Source organism: Tympanuchus pallidicinctus, unplaced genomic scaffold (genome assembly GCF_026119805.1).
Source record: "Tympanuchus pallidicinctus isolate F22 unplaced genomic scaffold, pur_lepc_1.0 scaffold22, whole genome shotgun sequence".
NCBI lineage: Eukaryota > Metazoa > Chordata > Aves > Galliformes > Phasianidae > Tympanuchus > Tympanuchus pallidicinctus.
This window is the reverse complement of record NW_026294739.1, coordinates 17,744,965-17,762,616: the sequence shown is the minus strand read 5'-3', so window position 1 is coordinate 17,762,616 and position 17,652 is coordinate 17,744,965. Positions and strand designations below refer to the sequence as shown.

The 17,652-nt window shown below is 38.2% G+C and overlaps 1 protein-coding gene across 4 annotated transcripts in view; it reads left to right on the top strand.

Annotated features, from left to right (window-relative positions):
- NAALADL2 (N-acetylated alpha-linked acidic dipeptidase like 2) overlaps window positions 1-17,652 on the top strand; it is a 287,821-nt gene that overhangs the window by 115,740 nt on the left and 154,429 nt on the right. For all 4 annotated transcript variants that reach the window (XM_052687257.1, XM_052687255.1, XM_052687256.1 and 1 more), the window contains exon 3: window positions 12,197-12,467. In XM_052687257.1, coding sequence (XP_052543217.1) covers window positions 12,197-12,467 — 271 coding nt within the window. The remainder of the gene's footprint in view (window positions 1-12,196; window positions 12,468-17,652) is intronic.

Genomic DNA, 17,652 nt, shown 5'->3' with positions numbered 1-17,652 from the left:
TTATTTTTCTTGGACAGCAGGATTCACAGTAATGTAGTGTTCCTGCTCCTTTTTAGCATCTGACATGCCTCACATTTCTCAGGTCTCAGAATAATTGTTGCTTGTCTTTAAATGAAGCTTTTAAAAAAAGTAACTTGATTAAACATCTAACCCAAATTCAGAAGTTAATGAATGCTGTCTTTGCTGTCTTTGTTGCTGGCCTGTGGGCTGAAAGAAATTAATGCAGTTGGATGTAAATGTGTGTACATTTTAGTTTAAAAGTAGCTTCTTTGAGTATAGTTTCAATTAGGGAAGGGGAAGAGAGCTGGCACTTTACACTGGGATGACTGTTGCTGCTTTGTGTCTACCCTGACCGTGGCAGAGAGGTTGCAATTAAATGGTACCTGAGGTCTCTCCCAACCCCCGAGCCATACTGTGATTATACACGTGCAATATTTGCACTTGTGTAACTTAAATCAGTTAATTAAAATATGTTTGGAATCTGTAACCTAGTATTGCAGTATGGTGTTCTGAGGAATAACTGCCCATGAAATGTTGAGTCCTCCAGTGTCTGCTGTGTGTTCTGGCAGATTTTATCCATCATGAAGGACTTGGCTCTGCTTGTGGGCAGGCAGCATCTTGGGGCAGCGCGTTCAACCATTCAGTTGAGTGGAGGAAGCAGTTGAAGAATGGATACATTGCACGTTGGGCTTCTTGCAGTGACCCTGCTTTTGTGTTTGGGTGTGCTAAACAAGGTAGGCTTTTCTTTTGGAAGATTTCCACTGAATTCAACCCAGTTTGCCTTTCCTCAAAAGACTTTATGCATACCTATGGTTTAGAGGCTACTCTTCCATGCATAGTTACAGCTAATTGTCAAGTTTAACTTCTATTTGGTGTAAGTTGTTGACTGTAACTACATTGCTAAGGTTGTGCTTTTACCTTCTCCCCTTGATTAAAGTGAATAATTCTGAAGCTGTATAGTTCAGCTTGATGAAATGTATCTAGACAAGACCTCTTATTATTTTTTTTTCCATTTTGATATTTATCCTTTTATGTATCTACTAATGTCACAAGTTCTTAAGAAATCTGGGATGAAATGTGTTTGCATAATCCGTTCGGGTAGTTTTATTCAGAGAATATGAGCATCAGCAGTGTTAATAACAAATACAGCCTCTGCCTCCCAGAATTACTTCACCCAGTACATAGTTTAATAAATGACCACTTTTATAGTAGATATAAGAAGCAATACCAGATGACCATGGCAACATTTTTATTTTCTGCAGTGTATCTACATAACTGTGCTCAGTATGCACGTACCCAGTAAAAACCTGCATCCTGCACGACTGCTGAATTTCTGAGTGCTTGTTGTGTCTCCGTGTCCATGTGTACCTTATTTAACACTGCATTAAGAGCAAGTTAGGACTCAGAATCAGAATTTCTTTATAGGGTGAGAGATGAGAAACTATACTGAAATTTACCATTCATAAGTAATGATGCTGCTTTCCCTCTCACCTCCATTACCCCCATCCCTACCCTCCCCCCTCCACCAACATTTAATTGATACTGCAGCTTTGGAATGGAGCACTTTCCTCTTTACTGCCTAGCAACAGTCACCCCCCTCTGGCCTTCAGGTTTAAACATTGCCATTCTACAATAGCCCATTTGTACTTGCAGTAAGCAATTCAAGTGATTGCACGTTAAAGTGTGTTCAGTACTATAGAGGGCATTTGTCAGCCTTGATTCTAATTTCTGAACATCTGCATATTGCTGCTGTTTTTGTCCTTTATTTATGCTTTATTCCTTCAAAATTGACTTGGAAATTTTAGTTGTATCAGAAAAAGATGCTGAAAATGAATTAGATCATGTAAGTATTACTCGTTGAAAACACAGACTGCTGTTTGTGAGGCATGGCACTACTTTCTCTTTCAGGTAAAGAAGCACAAAGATTCTGAGAGAAATCTAGAACAGGCAAGAAAACATCTGTAAAGAGATTTCTTGAGTGAATGAGTCACACTTCTGAGATTGCAAAGGGAAAAGAAGGAATGTTGCATGCCCAGAAAGAATCAAAGTAGAAGCTGGAGCAGGGCAGAGTAAGGTTCTGTTTTAGATGGGTGTATGAAGATGTACTCAGGACCATTCCTTCTTGAAGTACAGGAAATGGAAGAAGCAAGTTTTCCATTCTGAAGTTTGAGGTCATTAAAGCTGAAGGGCTATGTGAATTCACTGGAGAGCTATAGAGAAGGAATCAGAATAAAGGACAGTAGAGGAAGTAGAAAAGACTTTTATGAGGGCAAATAGTAATTGGATGCTAATTATGCATTTTAAATGCAAGCAGCATACCTGCAAGGTCCATTTTGTGGAACTGAGTTTCAGAAGGAGTGGAGGCTTGATGGAAGCAGGCCAGAAGAAACTAGGGAGAGCAGTCGGATTTTTGGGACAGGAACTCTGAGAAAGGGATAAAAGGATTTGAGGGTACTTGGCTTAAGAAAGAAAAAGAAAAGATCAGATGAAGAAAGGCCATAGGAGCAATCTTCAAGTCTTAAAAAAAACAACAAAAAAAAAAACCAGCATGCTTAAATGCAGCAGGAGATGGTGGGATTATTTAGGATGGTCAGGGAACTCTGTACCTGGAACAGGGCAGGAAATCTGCTTGCAGTGGCAGCAGGGTGAGCTGAGCCTTGGACCAAATAATCTCCTGTAGCTTCTTCTAAGCCTCTCTTTTCAGGATTTTATGCTTCCTCCTTTGGAGAGGGCTGTTTGAGTATCCACGAGCAGTTTGATCTGCGATATGGCATAAATAACTTGTGTGATGTTTTGTTTATTCAAACGGATGCATCAGTTCAAAGATGTCAGTAATTTGAGATAAGACAAATTCATCTGAAACATGGATTGGGTGGTGAGATGGAGATGATCTGAACTCTAAGCCCTGTGGTATGAGATTCAAGATAACGTTTTTACTGCATGAATATGTAGAAATTGTATCATTTCCTTTCTCCCTTTTTTTTTAGCTGCAGTTTCCATTTTAGGTAATGCACCTGGCTGAACTTGCTAAAGTTTTCATAAAATGTCTAAGCTGACACATTGGTTAGAAATCTCTCCAGTTTCAGTAGAATTGCACTGGGAAGTTAAACATATACAGGTGACAAAATGAAACTGGTAACAGAAATGTTACATGACTTTGTGTTCTTGTTAGCTGAGGCCTTTCTGTCCATAGGGTTAACTTTTGAGATTTATGAGCCAAAATGAAGCTCTCGCTTTCTTTTTCATTTTAAAAATTAAACATTTGAGGATTTATGTATTCCCAAATCATTCTAAATCTTCAAATAATGGGTAGCTTTTCTACGTTTTTCTAGGATTTTGGGTTAGGATGCTTTCTTAATTCCCTAAAGCATCCTCTGGGAAATGGGTTTTTTTCAAAACTTAAATAATACAGTTTAAATAAGGAATTCCAATGCTGTCAGAATAACACCTGGCATTCAAACTAACTGCTTTTCTGTTCACCATGTGACTTAATGATTGGGAAATGAAAGAAAAAACTATTGCTAGCTGGGAAGAATTAAGATATATATATTTTTAACAGCAGATTCTCTATATAAAAAGCAACGTTTGAATGTTTTTGATCAATAGATTTTCTTTATATATTAAAAAAAAAAAAAAAAAGCATTAGTGAAGCATCCATTGCTTTTCACATCCATATAGAATTTGTCTCTTACTGTAAGTAAACGTTTCTCAGGCAGTAAAAGGTATCACCTGGACTTGATTATACAGCTGCTCTCATTTTATTGAAACACTGGTATATTCCCTGTGGTCTGCAAAGAAAAGAAGCTTGTATCACAGTGAAGTTTTGCTGGTCAGCTCTCAGCCTGGGAAAGCAGAGTTATGTGCAACACTTTCAAGCTGGGGGACTTGTCTTTGTCCCCCTGCAGCTGCAGCACACCCTGCCCTCACATTGCAGCCTGCTGGCAGATGCTGGGCACTATTGTTTGCATCTCACTGCTTGAGTTGTTTGGAGGAACCTTTTGTTGCTTTAGGAGAAAATAGTGGTAAAGCCCTTTGTAGAATAATTAGACCTATAAATTTCAAGTAATTGTGTATTCTCTTTGCTGTATATAACACAGGCTAGGATATTCTTGTATGTCCAAAGTAAAAAAAAATTCAGGTTGTCAGAATAATGCTCTAACTTAGGATAGAGTGTAAGTTGATCTGAAATACTTCTGATGTAATTGGACAAAGATCTAAATTGTGATGTTCACCCCTCCAACTCATATTCTGTAGCAGAAAATCTGTGACATTAGCAAATTAACAGGGAAGTTAGTAGGACAAAGACAATAGTGATGGTCTTACTGATTTAAAATGACTTTACTTTCAGATACTTTCTCGCAAATGAGATTGTTAAATGAAAAAGAGATTTCTTCTATACTCATTTCCATTCTGTGTGTATATATATAAGTTTACTTACAATCAATTCATCTGCTGAAAATAGTTTGCCATATAAAAAACAAGAACTGTATTGGATCAGTCCTCTTTGCATTAAGCATCTGAAGTCTGAGAGTTCAGTAACAGAAAGAGATGAAATTTACTTGTTTGCCTAAACGGAAGGCCTTTTGCCTAAGCTGTTCTGTAAATATAAGGGACAATCAATCATGACAGTGACTTTTTTTTACACTGAAGTATACAATTTAAAAGGTATCTTTCCTCTCCTCCTTTGGCATCTGGCATAAACGGTCTTTAGGATTTTGAGTAATTGTCCATTTGAGAGGCTGGACCTGTCATTCTCCATATTAAGGTTTCTGTGGTTCATTAACTATTCTGAAAATGGATAATGATGGCCATCCTTTTTTTCTGTATGTCTCCAGAATGATGGGAGAGAAATACTAAATGGCATTCTCATCTGCCTCTGCACTGAATAATTAAGCAAGATGTGTCATGAAAAACCAAGTGATGTTATAAAAATAGTTAAGGATGGTTTTAAACACAGTGTAAGATGGTTTGATAACTGAAACCTTCAAATGTGAATCGGGCAGTCTGGTTTCTATGGCTACTTCTATAATTGCCTACCTACCTGTCTTTGACTCATTTGTTTATACTAAACATTTTAAAAACGTCTGCAGTTTTTCTTTGTCATGTCTTAGGTATCTGGTTTAATATCTAAGTCAGTTGCTTTTCAGATTTTGCCTCTGTGGTTGTGAGTGATCAAAAATCAGTAATTCAACAAGTTATCACAGGACAGCAAAATGAGTGATTACTGATGCCCATAGTACGTTGCAATTATACAGTAAAGTGAGCTCGTTTAAACAACCTTTACTCTCGTCAGAGTGTTTTATTGTACTTCTGTGCTCTGCTGATAAACTCATTTGTAAAGTAACGTGATAACGTTGGTTGTTTGCCACCCGTTCTATTTTTCATATACAACATATAGGTAGGTTCTCTTTATTTTTAAGAATGTGATGTATTTAGAACTGTTCGTATGAAATTCATCAAATAATTTACGTTGCAGGTATTTCTTTTTCTCTGACTTGCAAAGCATTTGAATGAAATAAGATCTAGTGGTTTTTGCCCAGCAATCTCTAGATTCAGGTGTTAGGCCACGTAATATTTTACAGACTCTAGCTTAGAGGTTTTTGGTTTTTTTAATGTAACACATTTTCAGATGGCCTGCTTGTTGACAGATCAGCTGTTGATCTGTTGGTAGATCTGGCCGTGTGCTCAGTGTTGTGACACAGTTTCACTCGTTAGATTAACATGTAGATCACGTAACCACTTCATTTTGTTCAATGACAGCTTTTGATAATTTTCTTTCTCCATCAATAATAAGATGCAATCAATAGTTTTCTGCTGATAGACCATTAAAATATCATGGGCTCTAGAATTCTCAGTGAATGTGTAGAGTTCACTGTTGCATAAAAGACATTTTAGAATGCCTTTACGTTGTTTTTGTCTGATGCCGGAATGAGGAAGGCGTTGAGTTTTGCCACTGGAATTTCTACAGTGAGAGATTCCGCAACAAAAGAACCGCTGTTCATTAAACAAATAGATCTCTAAATAACCTTCTTTGTTTTGTTTAGAATTGTATATTGCTGAAAAATCAGGTGAATACTCTCAGCCAAGTCACAAGTTGTATAGGAATTGCTAACTCATGGTCTGAACCAGTGATTGAGCACCTGCTGAAGGGACACAGCCAGCCCCGGGAGCACAGGTGAAAGGAACTCAGCTGTGCAACCTGGTCCCACCCCCTCTCTAAGCCTCATTTTAAGGGCTGGCTTCCATGAGGAAAGGATCTCTACCTGGAGATTCCTCCTTTTGGAGAATTTGGTGAGCCTTGATCTTGGGGATGGGTAAGAAAATTGTTCTTTCTTTAACTGGATTATGACCCTCTCTTTTTTGAGTAATTTAGAACTGGTTGTCTGCCATTGTATTTCCCTACACAAGGATTTAGAGCTATAGGTTTTTCAGAAGTCTTCTATGTTTGAGACAGACTAGAAGAGTTTTTCTGTGTGCTTGCCATGTTTTTACTCTTTTCTAAGCAATCATTCGATAGACCTTAGCTGCAACTAGTATTGACGTTCTTATCTTCTGATGCATTTGACAGGTTTGTATGCTGGCTACTTGTCAGCAGAACTGACATCCACATCTCTTAGCTTTGCAAAGCTCACCTGTGGCCAGTTGATGACTTTGCAATATGTAGTGCACATTAACAATGAATGTTTTCCAGTAAACTTCAGAAACACAGAGTGAGAGAATCAGTCGTTTTTCAATGCCTTTCCCCATCTGTCTGGAACACAGGTTTGGCTTGCATCCTGATGTTGGCAAGTGAGATTTGAACTATCCTGGTGGCTTTTATTTAAGACACATAAAAGGGATTTGACTGTCTGATGCAGCGGGGAGCACCACTATGCTTAGTAGTCCTGCAGTGAACAAAACAATGTACAAAATAGCCACGCTTGGAAGCCAGCATGGGCCGAGATCTGAGTCTGTTCTTCAATCCTGTGAGAGAGAATTCCACAGGAAAATGAGAGGTTTGGTCTACAGCTGTTGTGCATGTAATTATAACATGGTAGGAAAGGGTGCATATCCTTGGGTTCCCCTGGGAAAGTCTAATAGCCAAGTGGACCTAGACAAAGTACAAAAAAGTTTGTTGAAAAGTACTTTTGCACCTGCTTTTGTGCTTCATTTGCTGAATAGAAGACTTAAGTCGTCCAAGGTGCGCATGACTTCAAAATAATAAATCAAAACCATTTTTCTGCTATGGAGCTGCATAACCAAATCTGGAGATGGTGTTCTTTCACCTGATATGTTTTTTTTATGGTTTTATGAATTACATTTACTCAGTCTCTGCAGAAGATGAAGACTGTTGTTGATCATACTGCTTTATGTTAATAGCTTGATGTCTTTATTGTAGGTACTATGTAGCATTCATAGACACGATGATATAGATCTGTAAATGCTTTGATAGCAAAAGCAATATATAGATATCTATGAATGAATATGATGTCTGATTTCCTCTGACTCAGACAGCAAACATCCCTCACTGTATCTGAATGAGCTGCACATAAATACCTGCCGGGCAGCACGGTGGCACAGGGTGGGACTGGCAGCAAGTCCTGCTCATCATGAGGACCTGTTGCCGTCTTCCTAAGTGGTGCCTGCTGTGGGGCCTGGCCTGCCGAGTAGGAATGGGTTTATGGAAGGAAGAGCATCTGGTCGTGTTGAGGCTGACTTGTGCTTAACCACAGCTTTGCACTGCATTTGTGCTGCAAACTTCCTCAAAATGTTTCTCTGAAATGTATTTATCAGTAGGTTAAAACTTTTCCTCTGTTGTACTTCCATTGTTTCTTTTGAGATCTGCAGATTTGGGGCAGTCAGTTCAGACTGTAGGAAATCTGAGTGGGCAGGCAGGAGACCAGGCAGCTGAGCACCCTAATTAACAGGAATGTGTAATTAAAATGCAGGCAGATGTGGCTTGGGCAGGTGGTATTTCCTGGAAGCATTTACAGTGCTCTGTGGAAACGTAAATGTGATGGATACAAATAGATACACTACCTGTTACTGTGCACAAAGCCTGTGCATATGCTGAGCAGCCAGTGGGTGCGAGTGCTGAGCGCTTGCTTGTCCAGCGCTTCCAAAGCAGCCGTGTCTCAGCTCACGCTGGACTGAAATGAGTTCTGCACTCCTGAGCACGGGTAAACATCTTGAAAACTCTGCATGGACCACGTTTGTGGGTAGGAAAAAGACACGTGCACAGAAGTCTATAAATATAATAATCCCATATCATGTTTCTTACATTTGTTTTTAATCACCTGTCGCCAACTACAGTTGTAAACAGTATATTGGCCTAGATAACACTTTAATGTAGTTAATTAAAAATGCTGTCTGGCAAATTTGTTGTGACCTCCAAACTTTGGGAACAGCTACCCAGCTGAAAATTCCAAAATTGTATTTGTTTTCGCTTGTTATTAAACACTGGTTTTTGTGAATTAGTGGAGACCAAAGAATAAAAAATAATTTTAAAAAGTTTAAAAAATTAATCATTAAAAATTGAGAAAATAAAAAATTAGATGCATTTCTAACTGTGCAGAAGTGGAACTCGGGTTATTATTTTTAATATGGCAGCAAACACTGGCCAATTTCCACTCTTATTTCATTATAGACATTAAATCTGCAAAGAAAATGAAAGAAAAACACAAAGCTATTCACACTTGAGGGAAAATTCTGTCCCTGGATATTCAAAATTAAATCTATAAAAATACTGTGGTTTCAGAATTGGTTTTTCATTTGTTTGTAACTGTTTAACACCATTACCTGGTAAGGAATTGTAATGCTATTATGTTATTTTATCTTTTGATTCCTTAAAGTGCTTTTTGTAAGTTCTCAGTATCTTTTGAAGAGTGTTTTGCAGTGTCCCACTATGAAGCAGCAGCAGCAAGCAGCTGGCATTTCTGCGCTACCTTCTTTCTTTTAGGGAGCTATGCCCAAAGAAATTATTTTGTGGCTAACAAATGACTTTCCACTGAGCTGCTTCAACTCCATGTTTCCTGTGGTCACCAATTTTAAAATGAAATTTCTTTATTTTATTTTGTGTGCGTGCACGTGTGCTCCTTTATCTCTTGTAATCATCTCTTAAATCTTGATCTTACAAAGGAAGTCTATGAGTGTGCCTTCAGAAACATTACCTTGGTCTTTTCACCATATCCACGTGGAAAACTTTGTTGTAGGTAACATGGTGCCTCTTTTCAGAGTTTTAAGTCCAGTTATGTTCATTTTTTTCAGTTCAGAAGTGGAAAGTGTTTGAGATGGAGCAGAATATGCATGAAAACAAACATGTTTTGATCTGTGTTAGTTCAGTGTTTGAGCCACATCTGATCTATATTAGAAAGCAAACAAAATTAACTTGTGTAAACCCTTTGAGAGCATCAGATTAAGGCTCAGTAATATTTTGACTGTTACTGTTACTAATATATTAATATTGATTCTAACTTGAGACCAAATCCTACGTTGTTGGTGGCTCCACTTCAATAAATTATGCAGATATATAGCAACTCAAGAAATGGCCATTATGTTTGTGGTTATTCACGTTGACTGAAGCTGGACAAGTAGCTGAATAGTGTTGTTTTAATGTAAGGGAATACAAAAATTTGGCTGAGGTTATTAGAGGTCATAATGCAAATGGAAATCGGCAATTGCATCGGTATTGATTCCTACTGAGTGCACTGCTGAGTGCAGAAGTGAGAAGCACGATCATCCACAGATCGTTTCCACAGTGTAAGTCTTACTGCTATGAATCTTAATGCTCTGGCAGCTGTTAGAAGTACATTATGGGACATGTAGATTGACTGCAGTAGGACATGAGAAACGAAGCAATTTTTTTTAACAGCTGGGATGGGGCTGTCAATCAATTTTATTTTTTTTTGTATGTTACAGTTGTTAGCCAACTAGTGTGTGGTAAAAAATAATTGGTTAAAATACTTGTCAATTGAAGTCTGTGCAGTCAAAAATTATATCAAGTTTAAGTGCAGGTCAATCATTGTAAGAAATCTAGAAAGTAAAAGCCCTTGGCATTGTGTTTCTGGTTATGAAAGCAGCCTAATATGTGCTGATTTATTTTAATGTACGATTTACTCATAATTTGCAATTTGATTTTAATATGCTATAATGAAATTATGGAGTAAATAGTCAGTATGCTCATTTCTTTAACCTAATCAGATGTGTTGTCACAAAAGTTTCAAAGACACGCTTATTCAGTTATGAAGTAGAAAGTAACTTCTATTATTAAAGGAGCAATTTGATTACTGTATCTTTGTCTTTTTTTAATGTTTAATTACTTTTATTGAAACTGAATCCTTCTTCTTGCACTATGTCCTAACCTTATTGGCCTGGGATCAGTTTCACACTGGCATTTATTCTATTAATGTTTCCATTTCTCACATCCTGGAAAATGTGGATGTTCTGTTAATGGCTGTGTTAATCAAACAACTTTCTGTATCTCTGCAGTGCCCAAGTTTATGACATTACAATAGCAAGTACAGGAGATGAAATTGAAACCTTGCAGTATATACTACAAATTGAATTACCTTGTCCATTTTGTGTAGGTTGCTTGAAGACTTATTTTAGATAATTGAAAAAGATTAACACTGTAAGAATAACCTTTGACAGCTATTCCTTCTGTCAGGATCTCTGAAGTTTTAACTAAGTCCAGCGTTCTTGTAAAGATTTTGAACTTTGGACGCTGCTAACCTTGTTACTGTGATGCAGGCTGTGTTACAATATAAATCTTTCAAAAGAGCCTTTTAAAAAAAAAAATCCATTTTACATTGGCATGCTTATTCAACTCCAATTTTATCTAATGTTCTTTTGTAAAGGCCTGTCAAGCTGTGAGTTTTGTTGGGTGGGAAGGAAGTCTCTGGAACGGCAGTAAATCCTACGCATTCCACGGCAGCATTCTTTGGGCATTTGATGCCCTGCCTGCCTGCAGCTCCTGGCTTGCCCAGAGATGCCCAAAAATGCAGATGTGTAATTGGTGCAATTCTCAAGTATCTATTGCCTGCAGGAATGGTTTTAAGGTTGCTACGCATTATTCAGCCTTTGCTTTTGATGTGTGCAAGATCTCTGTGTTATTTTCAAGGATCTACTAAAGACTGTGAAGCATCTAACTATCTTGAAAACTGGCCTTTTTGTGAAATTTGTGAGCGAGAGTTTCAGGCAATGTTGATATTTCTGTGCTTTAAAGTTAATACCTCTGTTATCCCTAGTCTTGTGTCTCGGTCTTGACGTCTTCAGACCTACTGCATAAATGAGAAAATCCTCAAACTCAGAAAATATTCCCTGCATTTCTTTGTACTGCGTTTAGAGAGTGCTTTACTATTTGAATAATGCTGCTTTTTACTTGTGACCTACTTTTCTTACATAACTATGTATCTACAAAACTATATCCTGTAAAGTTATCCTTAAAATGTGTTCTCTACATCTGTGATCTTCTGGCATTTCCTGGGAGGAAGGTGGCCCTTCTGTGCTGTCATTTTGTTCTATGGCCCGCCTGGTGGCAGGTGTCGAACAGTAATACAAACCCAGTGATATAAGCGCAAACAAGCTCACCTGAAGTCCCTATAGGATCCATCTGGCCAATACTGCCAAAATGATTTTCAAGCTGGAGTCTTGTGCTTGCCAAGCTGTTGGCTGAAGCAATCCTTCAATGTAGGTAGGAGGGATGAGGATCACTGTCCTACAACTGAAACAGTATTTGGGGAAACAATGCTATTCTACTTAGGAAATTTGCTTTACTTGATGAATTTAAGACAAACACATAACTAATCTTCAGCACCACTTCCTCCCTAACGTTCCTGAAATATTGTTTTAGGTTGTATTCATTTCCTTACAGTGTTTGGTTAAGTTGATGCTTTATCAGAAACTCGATCAGCTCTCCAGAAATGCATTTTGAAACTATTGCTGTCATAATTTCTACTGACTCTTTGCATTTCAATGTAGTGTTTCTTATATAGCTTTTCTATATATCTTTTTCTTTTCAAAAAAGTGTTTGCTTTTGCCTTGTAACTGGTGAAAATTATTTGCAAAGACAGTGAAGCATGACTTCATTTTTTAAATCCCTATTTAATGATCTTTCATAAATCCCATGTTTCATTCAGATAACATTATAGATGGCTGCGTGCTAAGGTGCAGGTCTTGGTGGGAAGGGATCTTAAATTGTTTGCTTGTTTTTCTCCAGAGATTTGTTACAATCCCCTAGAGAAGATGATGTAGACGCTGCAATGAAAATTTTGCTCCAGTGGACTTCTCATGGCCTTGAAGATGTCCAGTTGGTAAATTACTCTGTTTTGCTCGACCTACCAGACTCTTCTTCAAACACGATAACTCTGAAAAACAGTGGTGTATGTTTTTATCCTGATGGACAGCAGTGCAGCAAAGTGACCAAAACACTTCATAGCCAAGACCTCCTGTACTCATACGCAGCTTACTCTGCCAAAGGAACTCTTGAGGTAATGTGTCTATTTGTCTCTGTCATTTGTGTTGGAATAGTTACAAAACACCAGTTTCCATTGAACTTGGCTGGGAAAAGTAAATGTGGTGAATTGCCCAGCCTTAAGATAATCCAATATATGCTGTTGAAATGTAATGTGGCCCAAATCTGAAGTTGAATGTTAAAAATCAGACAGACCTGAAGACTTCATGTGATTTGGTTGTTTGTTTTTTTTTTGTTACTGCTTATTTTTTAAATAAGTATCTGAGTTAATGCATTGTCATCTGCTGCTTTGGTGTAAAAAGCATGCAGGCTATATCTGATCTTTGTTGACACAGAATTGCAGATTCGTAGGGGCTGGAAGGGAGACCGCTAGAGATCATTGAGTCCAGCCCCCTACAGCAGTCTGATATGTAAGTGCTACTGATTTGAGGCACGTCAGTAGGAAGGTTGAGTTTCTCTGCAATGAGATCTGCTGGAGCACTAGTTTAATTCCTGGAGTTCCTGACTTATTGTTGTAGGTCTTGCATAGTTTCTTCTGTGGCAGCTCCATTGATGCATATGCTCTGTTTTGCCTTGAAGATCACAGTTCATATTTTTGTCTTACAGTATCTTTTGTTAGAAAGTTCAATCAGACAAAAAATATGCTGCCAGCTGGGATTAGTTACTTGCTGAGTGAAATAAGATCTTGAACTACACTATTCTATTCTGAACTACCTTATTCTATCCTGTTCAATGGCTGCTTTCATATATTTGCTTTTCAAATCTATTTGGAATATACAGAGTGGTCATCGTTTGTTTACTTTCTTCTTACTTGCTATAAATCTCAACATATATTTCTGAAACGAAAATTTCAACGTAAATTTCCCTGCTAACTGCATAGCTGTTGTACTGTTGTCTTTTTCCTTTTTAAAATATTGTACTTTTACCTCCAGTGATGCAGGGAACTTTGGTTTTTTTTTTTATTGTTTATAAGTTCATTCTCATGACAGAAGGGCGTTAGTGTATGTGTAAGAACAGACGTTGAGTTTGGGAGATACCTCTTCCAAAATATCTTTGTTCTATAAAATATTTATAGCATAGCAGTTACTGATTCTAGTAGTAAAATGCAACCGTTGTGTATTTTGTTTTTGACACGGCACCTCGTGTTCATTCGTTACTCGTAATGTATTGTGGAAATCTTCTGAATCAAAGTGATGACGGTTGCATCACGCCCAGTACCAATCTTACTATTAACATGATTTCGAAATTTGGACACAGAAATCTGAGGGCTGGTAGAATTTCAGATCCATCAGTTTCTCATCCTGTTTGAAATTCTCTTTCTGGAAAGCATCAAAAGTTTTTATTCCAAAGGATTGTCTCCTTTGGGAGAAGACTTGTGTCCATCTCTTGTTTTATTTATTTATTTTAATATACCTTACGTGCCCATTTTCCAGGTTTAGTTTCACACTCGTTATGCCCTGGGATCGTATCAGTAAAACTCCTAAAGAACTGTAACTTCATATTGAAGTTTTTGCTGTTACGAAGTGAAGTGAAGTAAATGAAGATAGGTCTTGCATCATATACTCTTCAGCTTTTCTGTAGACAAGTAAAAAATACTAATGAACAGACTTGACTTACACTTTATCACTTAGAAACTCAATACATAATATATTTTCTCATAACCTAATAAGAGTAACTCTAATGAGGTAAAAGTACAGTTGTGGCCTTTGAGAGTTCTTTCATGAAAATAAATGTGTTGCTAACAAATTCATCAGATTAAAGGAAATCGAATGTACCAGGGAAAATCTTTGATATTATTACCAGAAACACGTGTACCAGTTTGAGTTATATTTCAGGACATTTTTCTCCATAATTGAATTCTGAAGAAATGAGGACCGTGTACACTGCCTATGTACTCATCTGTAAGGGTGTGCCTTGGCTTTGGCAAAACCTTTCAGAGCTTGTGTTTGAGCCAAAGGATGGCTGACTGTGTGTAATTCCACAGTCAGTGCTTTGAGCTACTTGACGCTCTCACAGAACTTCAGATGTTTTCTGATAAGAGTCTATCCTGAATGCTTTTCTAATGCTTTGCCTAAAAGGGAAATTTCCCCACGTGTTTAGGCTATGGAGAAATTGGTAGCAATCTAACCTTCCTTTCAATCCTATGGATTGATCTACGCTATTTAAGATAATGGGGTAGAAAAAAAAAACTTTGAGAAATATAAAGTGGTGGCTGTTGCTGGGTTCAGCAATCAGAGAGTGAGTTGATTGCTTGCAGTGGAACTACAAATTGTGTATTTTGAATATGTTGCATTTGGTTGTGATTGCTAAATCATGAGGGTTTTCCTGTGAAAGGATATTCTAGTAACAGCTACTCATAATCTGAATAATTTTCTTTCAAATGTGACACATCTTTAGTAGAGAGCTTCTATTACACATCACATAATCAGGTTGAATTGCTAATATTGCTTGAATGCTGCTGCTCCATTGTATCTCATTTGTGTATTTGGTGTGCTGGAAGTTCAAACAAATAAAACCGTTAGTTCATTGCATCTGCTTCTGTCTAGAAGCAGAGCTGTAGCTCTACCTGCATGTTGACAAGGTTATTTGTAGAATAGGAAGACTCATTTTCTTTGACGACCTGTCATGTCCATTCATTATATGGCCGTTGTATATGAGCTGTCCAATTTGTGCTTTCTGGTAACAGTCTAAACAGCATTTGTGATATCTGAAATCTACTTCAAAAACCTACTCAGTGCCATTGTGATGGATGGTGCACTTTACTGCTTCTCTATAATTCATTGGGCCCTGAAAAGGTGACACTGTTTACCCATCATGGTGACAGGCAGGGCAGCCTGCAGTTGTGGAGAGAGCTGTCTTGTCAGCTCTGTAATAGATATTGCAGAGGTTATGTAAATAATATACCACAGACCAGGTCAGTCCAAGGAAAAAAAAAAAGTGGAATATATTTTTATTAAAACTTTAATGTCAGACGCATTTATAGAGTTTAAACCTTTTATCTGCTTAATGAAAATGGAAAAGCCTCTTTGGTCAACATTGCATATGAAGGGAAATCACAACGCATTGAATTTACGCATTGAAGCAAAATGTGTTGTCAGACAGTATCTGGCCAGCTTCTGAGTGAGTGTGCTGCAGTGAATCACAACATGCCATTCCATGCTCTCACGTCATAGGATTGCCTGAGAGCTGTGGCTGCAGGCTGTCCCTGGGGAGCGAGGACAAGCAGGGAGCTGCTGCTGAGCTCTGAGGAAAGGTGCTGGGGAGCTGCTGTGTGCTCCTTCTGGTGCTGAATGAGTAAGATGTGTTAGGGTGAGTGCACCCTTCATAACCAACCTGCAGCAATGATCTCCAGAGGGTGATGTGAGTGCACAGGTGGAATGTGGTGTTCATCTGCTCTGTCCCACGTTGGGCTGCAGCAACTCCCTGCTAGGTCCTTTGCTGTTCTGTGTGGAGAGTCCTTAAAATGGGCATTCCAAGCGGGCAGGTTTCTGAGATCTGTGGATAGAAACAAAGTCGTTCCTGTCTCCAAGGCAGTGCCCATCCGTATCCCGTTTGCAAGTCAGCCTTGCTGCCATCCACATTCCCTGGCTGCCTTCACTTCTCTGCCTCTTCTCCCTTCCAAATTCTGACTGATGACCCATTTTTCTCTTCCAAGTGTTTGCTGATGTTAGCTAGTTTTATTCCCAACTCAACCAGCAGTATCTTTGATTAGTTTTGAAGGGGCAGGTAGGAGCAGAGAAGTGAGAATGCCGACTGTTTGCCTCTGTAACTGCAATATGCAGAAGAGATTCTCTACATCTGTTGATAGTATTTTAGCCTGCTCCGGTTCATTTGTTTCAGTGACGTTTTCTCAGCTAAATGAGAACCCAACATGAGATTAATGCAACCCGAAACAGCGAGAGAGGTTCAGACCCATCTGTTAAGCTCAGTTAGTAGCAATTTTGCCATTCTTCAATCCTTGCAAGGCAAAAATGAAGGAAGCACTGTGCACGTTCCTGACAGGTCTTGCATGAGGAAGAGGGTTTGCTCAGTGCAGCAGACACCCCATTCTCCCATCTCTGGGCTAAGATGCCTTCTCTGCCCATCCATCCCTAATCCATCCAGAAAGGTGGCAGCCTTTGTCTCCTTGACTGCTGATTCCCCTGCTCTTAGCCACTGTCCTCACTGTGTGCCCTTTCTCTAAGTCGTTAGTAGCACTTTGCAAGCACTCTTCAGTTTCCTTGCAGAATTTAAGTTTCTCTGTATTTCTAGTTCTGTACAAAAAAAAAAAAAAAAAAAAAAGCTTTGAGTTCCTTGGGGAGGGATTGAGCATCAGGAATGCCTTGACCCAAAAGTTTGCTTTCATTTGGTTTGATTACTTCCCAAACTGAAAACGTTAGTGCATGCTTATTATCTTTTGTCTTCCCTCTAGCTGATCAGTGGTAATTTCCTTAACAGTATTTCTGAATTAACAGTTGGGTTTGAATATCTTTTAAATATTCCCAGTATATTTTTATCCCCAGGCAAAATTTCCAAATGAGCCTTCAGCAGCACGCTCACTTGCACATCTTGAATTCCAAAAGCAGAGTGCATGTAATTCAGATTAAATAATCACAGCATCTCACCCTAAGTCTTTCAGTCATTTTTGATGGTACACTGGTGCAAAATATCAAGCTGGGGGAATCTTCATACATCTGTACATCTAATTCCTTTAGGCATGCCAATTTAGTTCATTATTATCTTTATTAACATTTTCTAAAATTTCTTCTCTGAAGAGACGTGTACTAGCTAAAATGAATCCCTAGCAATTGCAATCAGTTTGCAGATGGCAAGGGCTATAGGTTGAGTAACAGACACACAAATGAGAAAAATCATGCAACTTTGTTAACATTTAGATATTTTGGAGGAACCTTATTTATCCTTTATTTATAGAGGAGTTTTTTTCAGAAGCCTCTTCCACAAATAATCATAACTTAGACCACTGTTCTGCATGCTAAGTAGGCACAGCAAATTTTTCAAGACAATCTCGCTAAGAATATGGATTTTGGAATAACTTGACCTTTAAACAGAAGACAACGGTTAGCATTAACTACAGTATAGCTGCCATTCCATTATAATTACATATAGAAAACTGTGAAATGTAATGTGAAGGTTGTGTAATTTAAAATTCCAGTCAAGAACTACAGAAATGATCATTGAAAAGATTTCCTGCAGAGTATCCT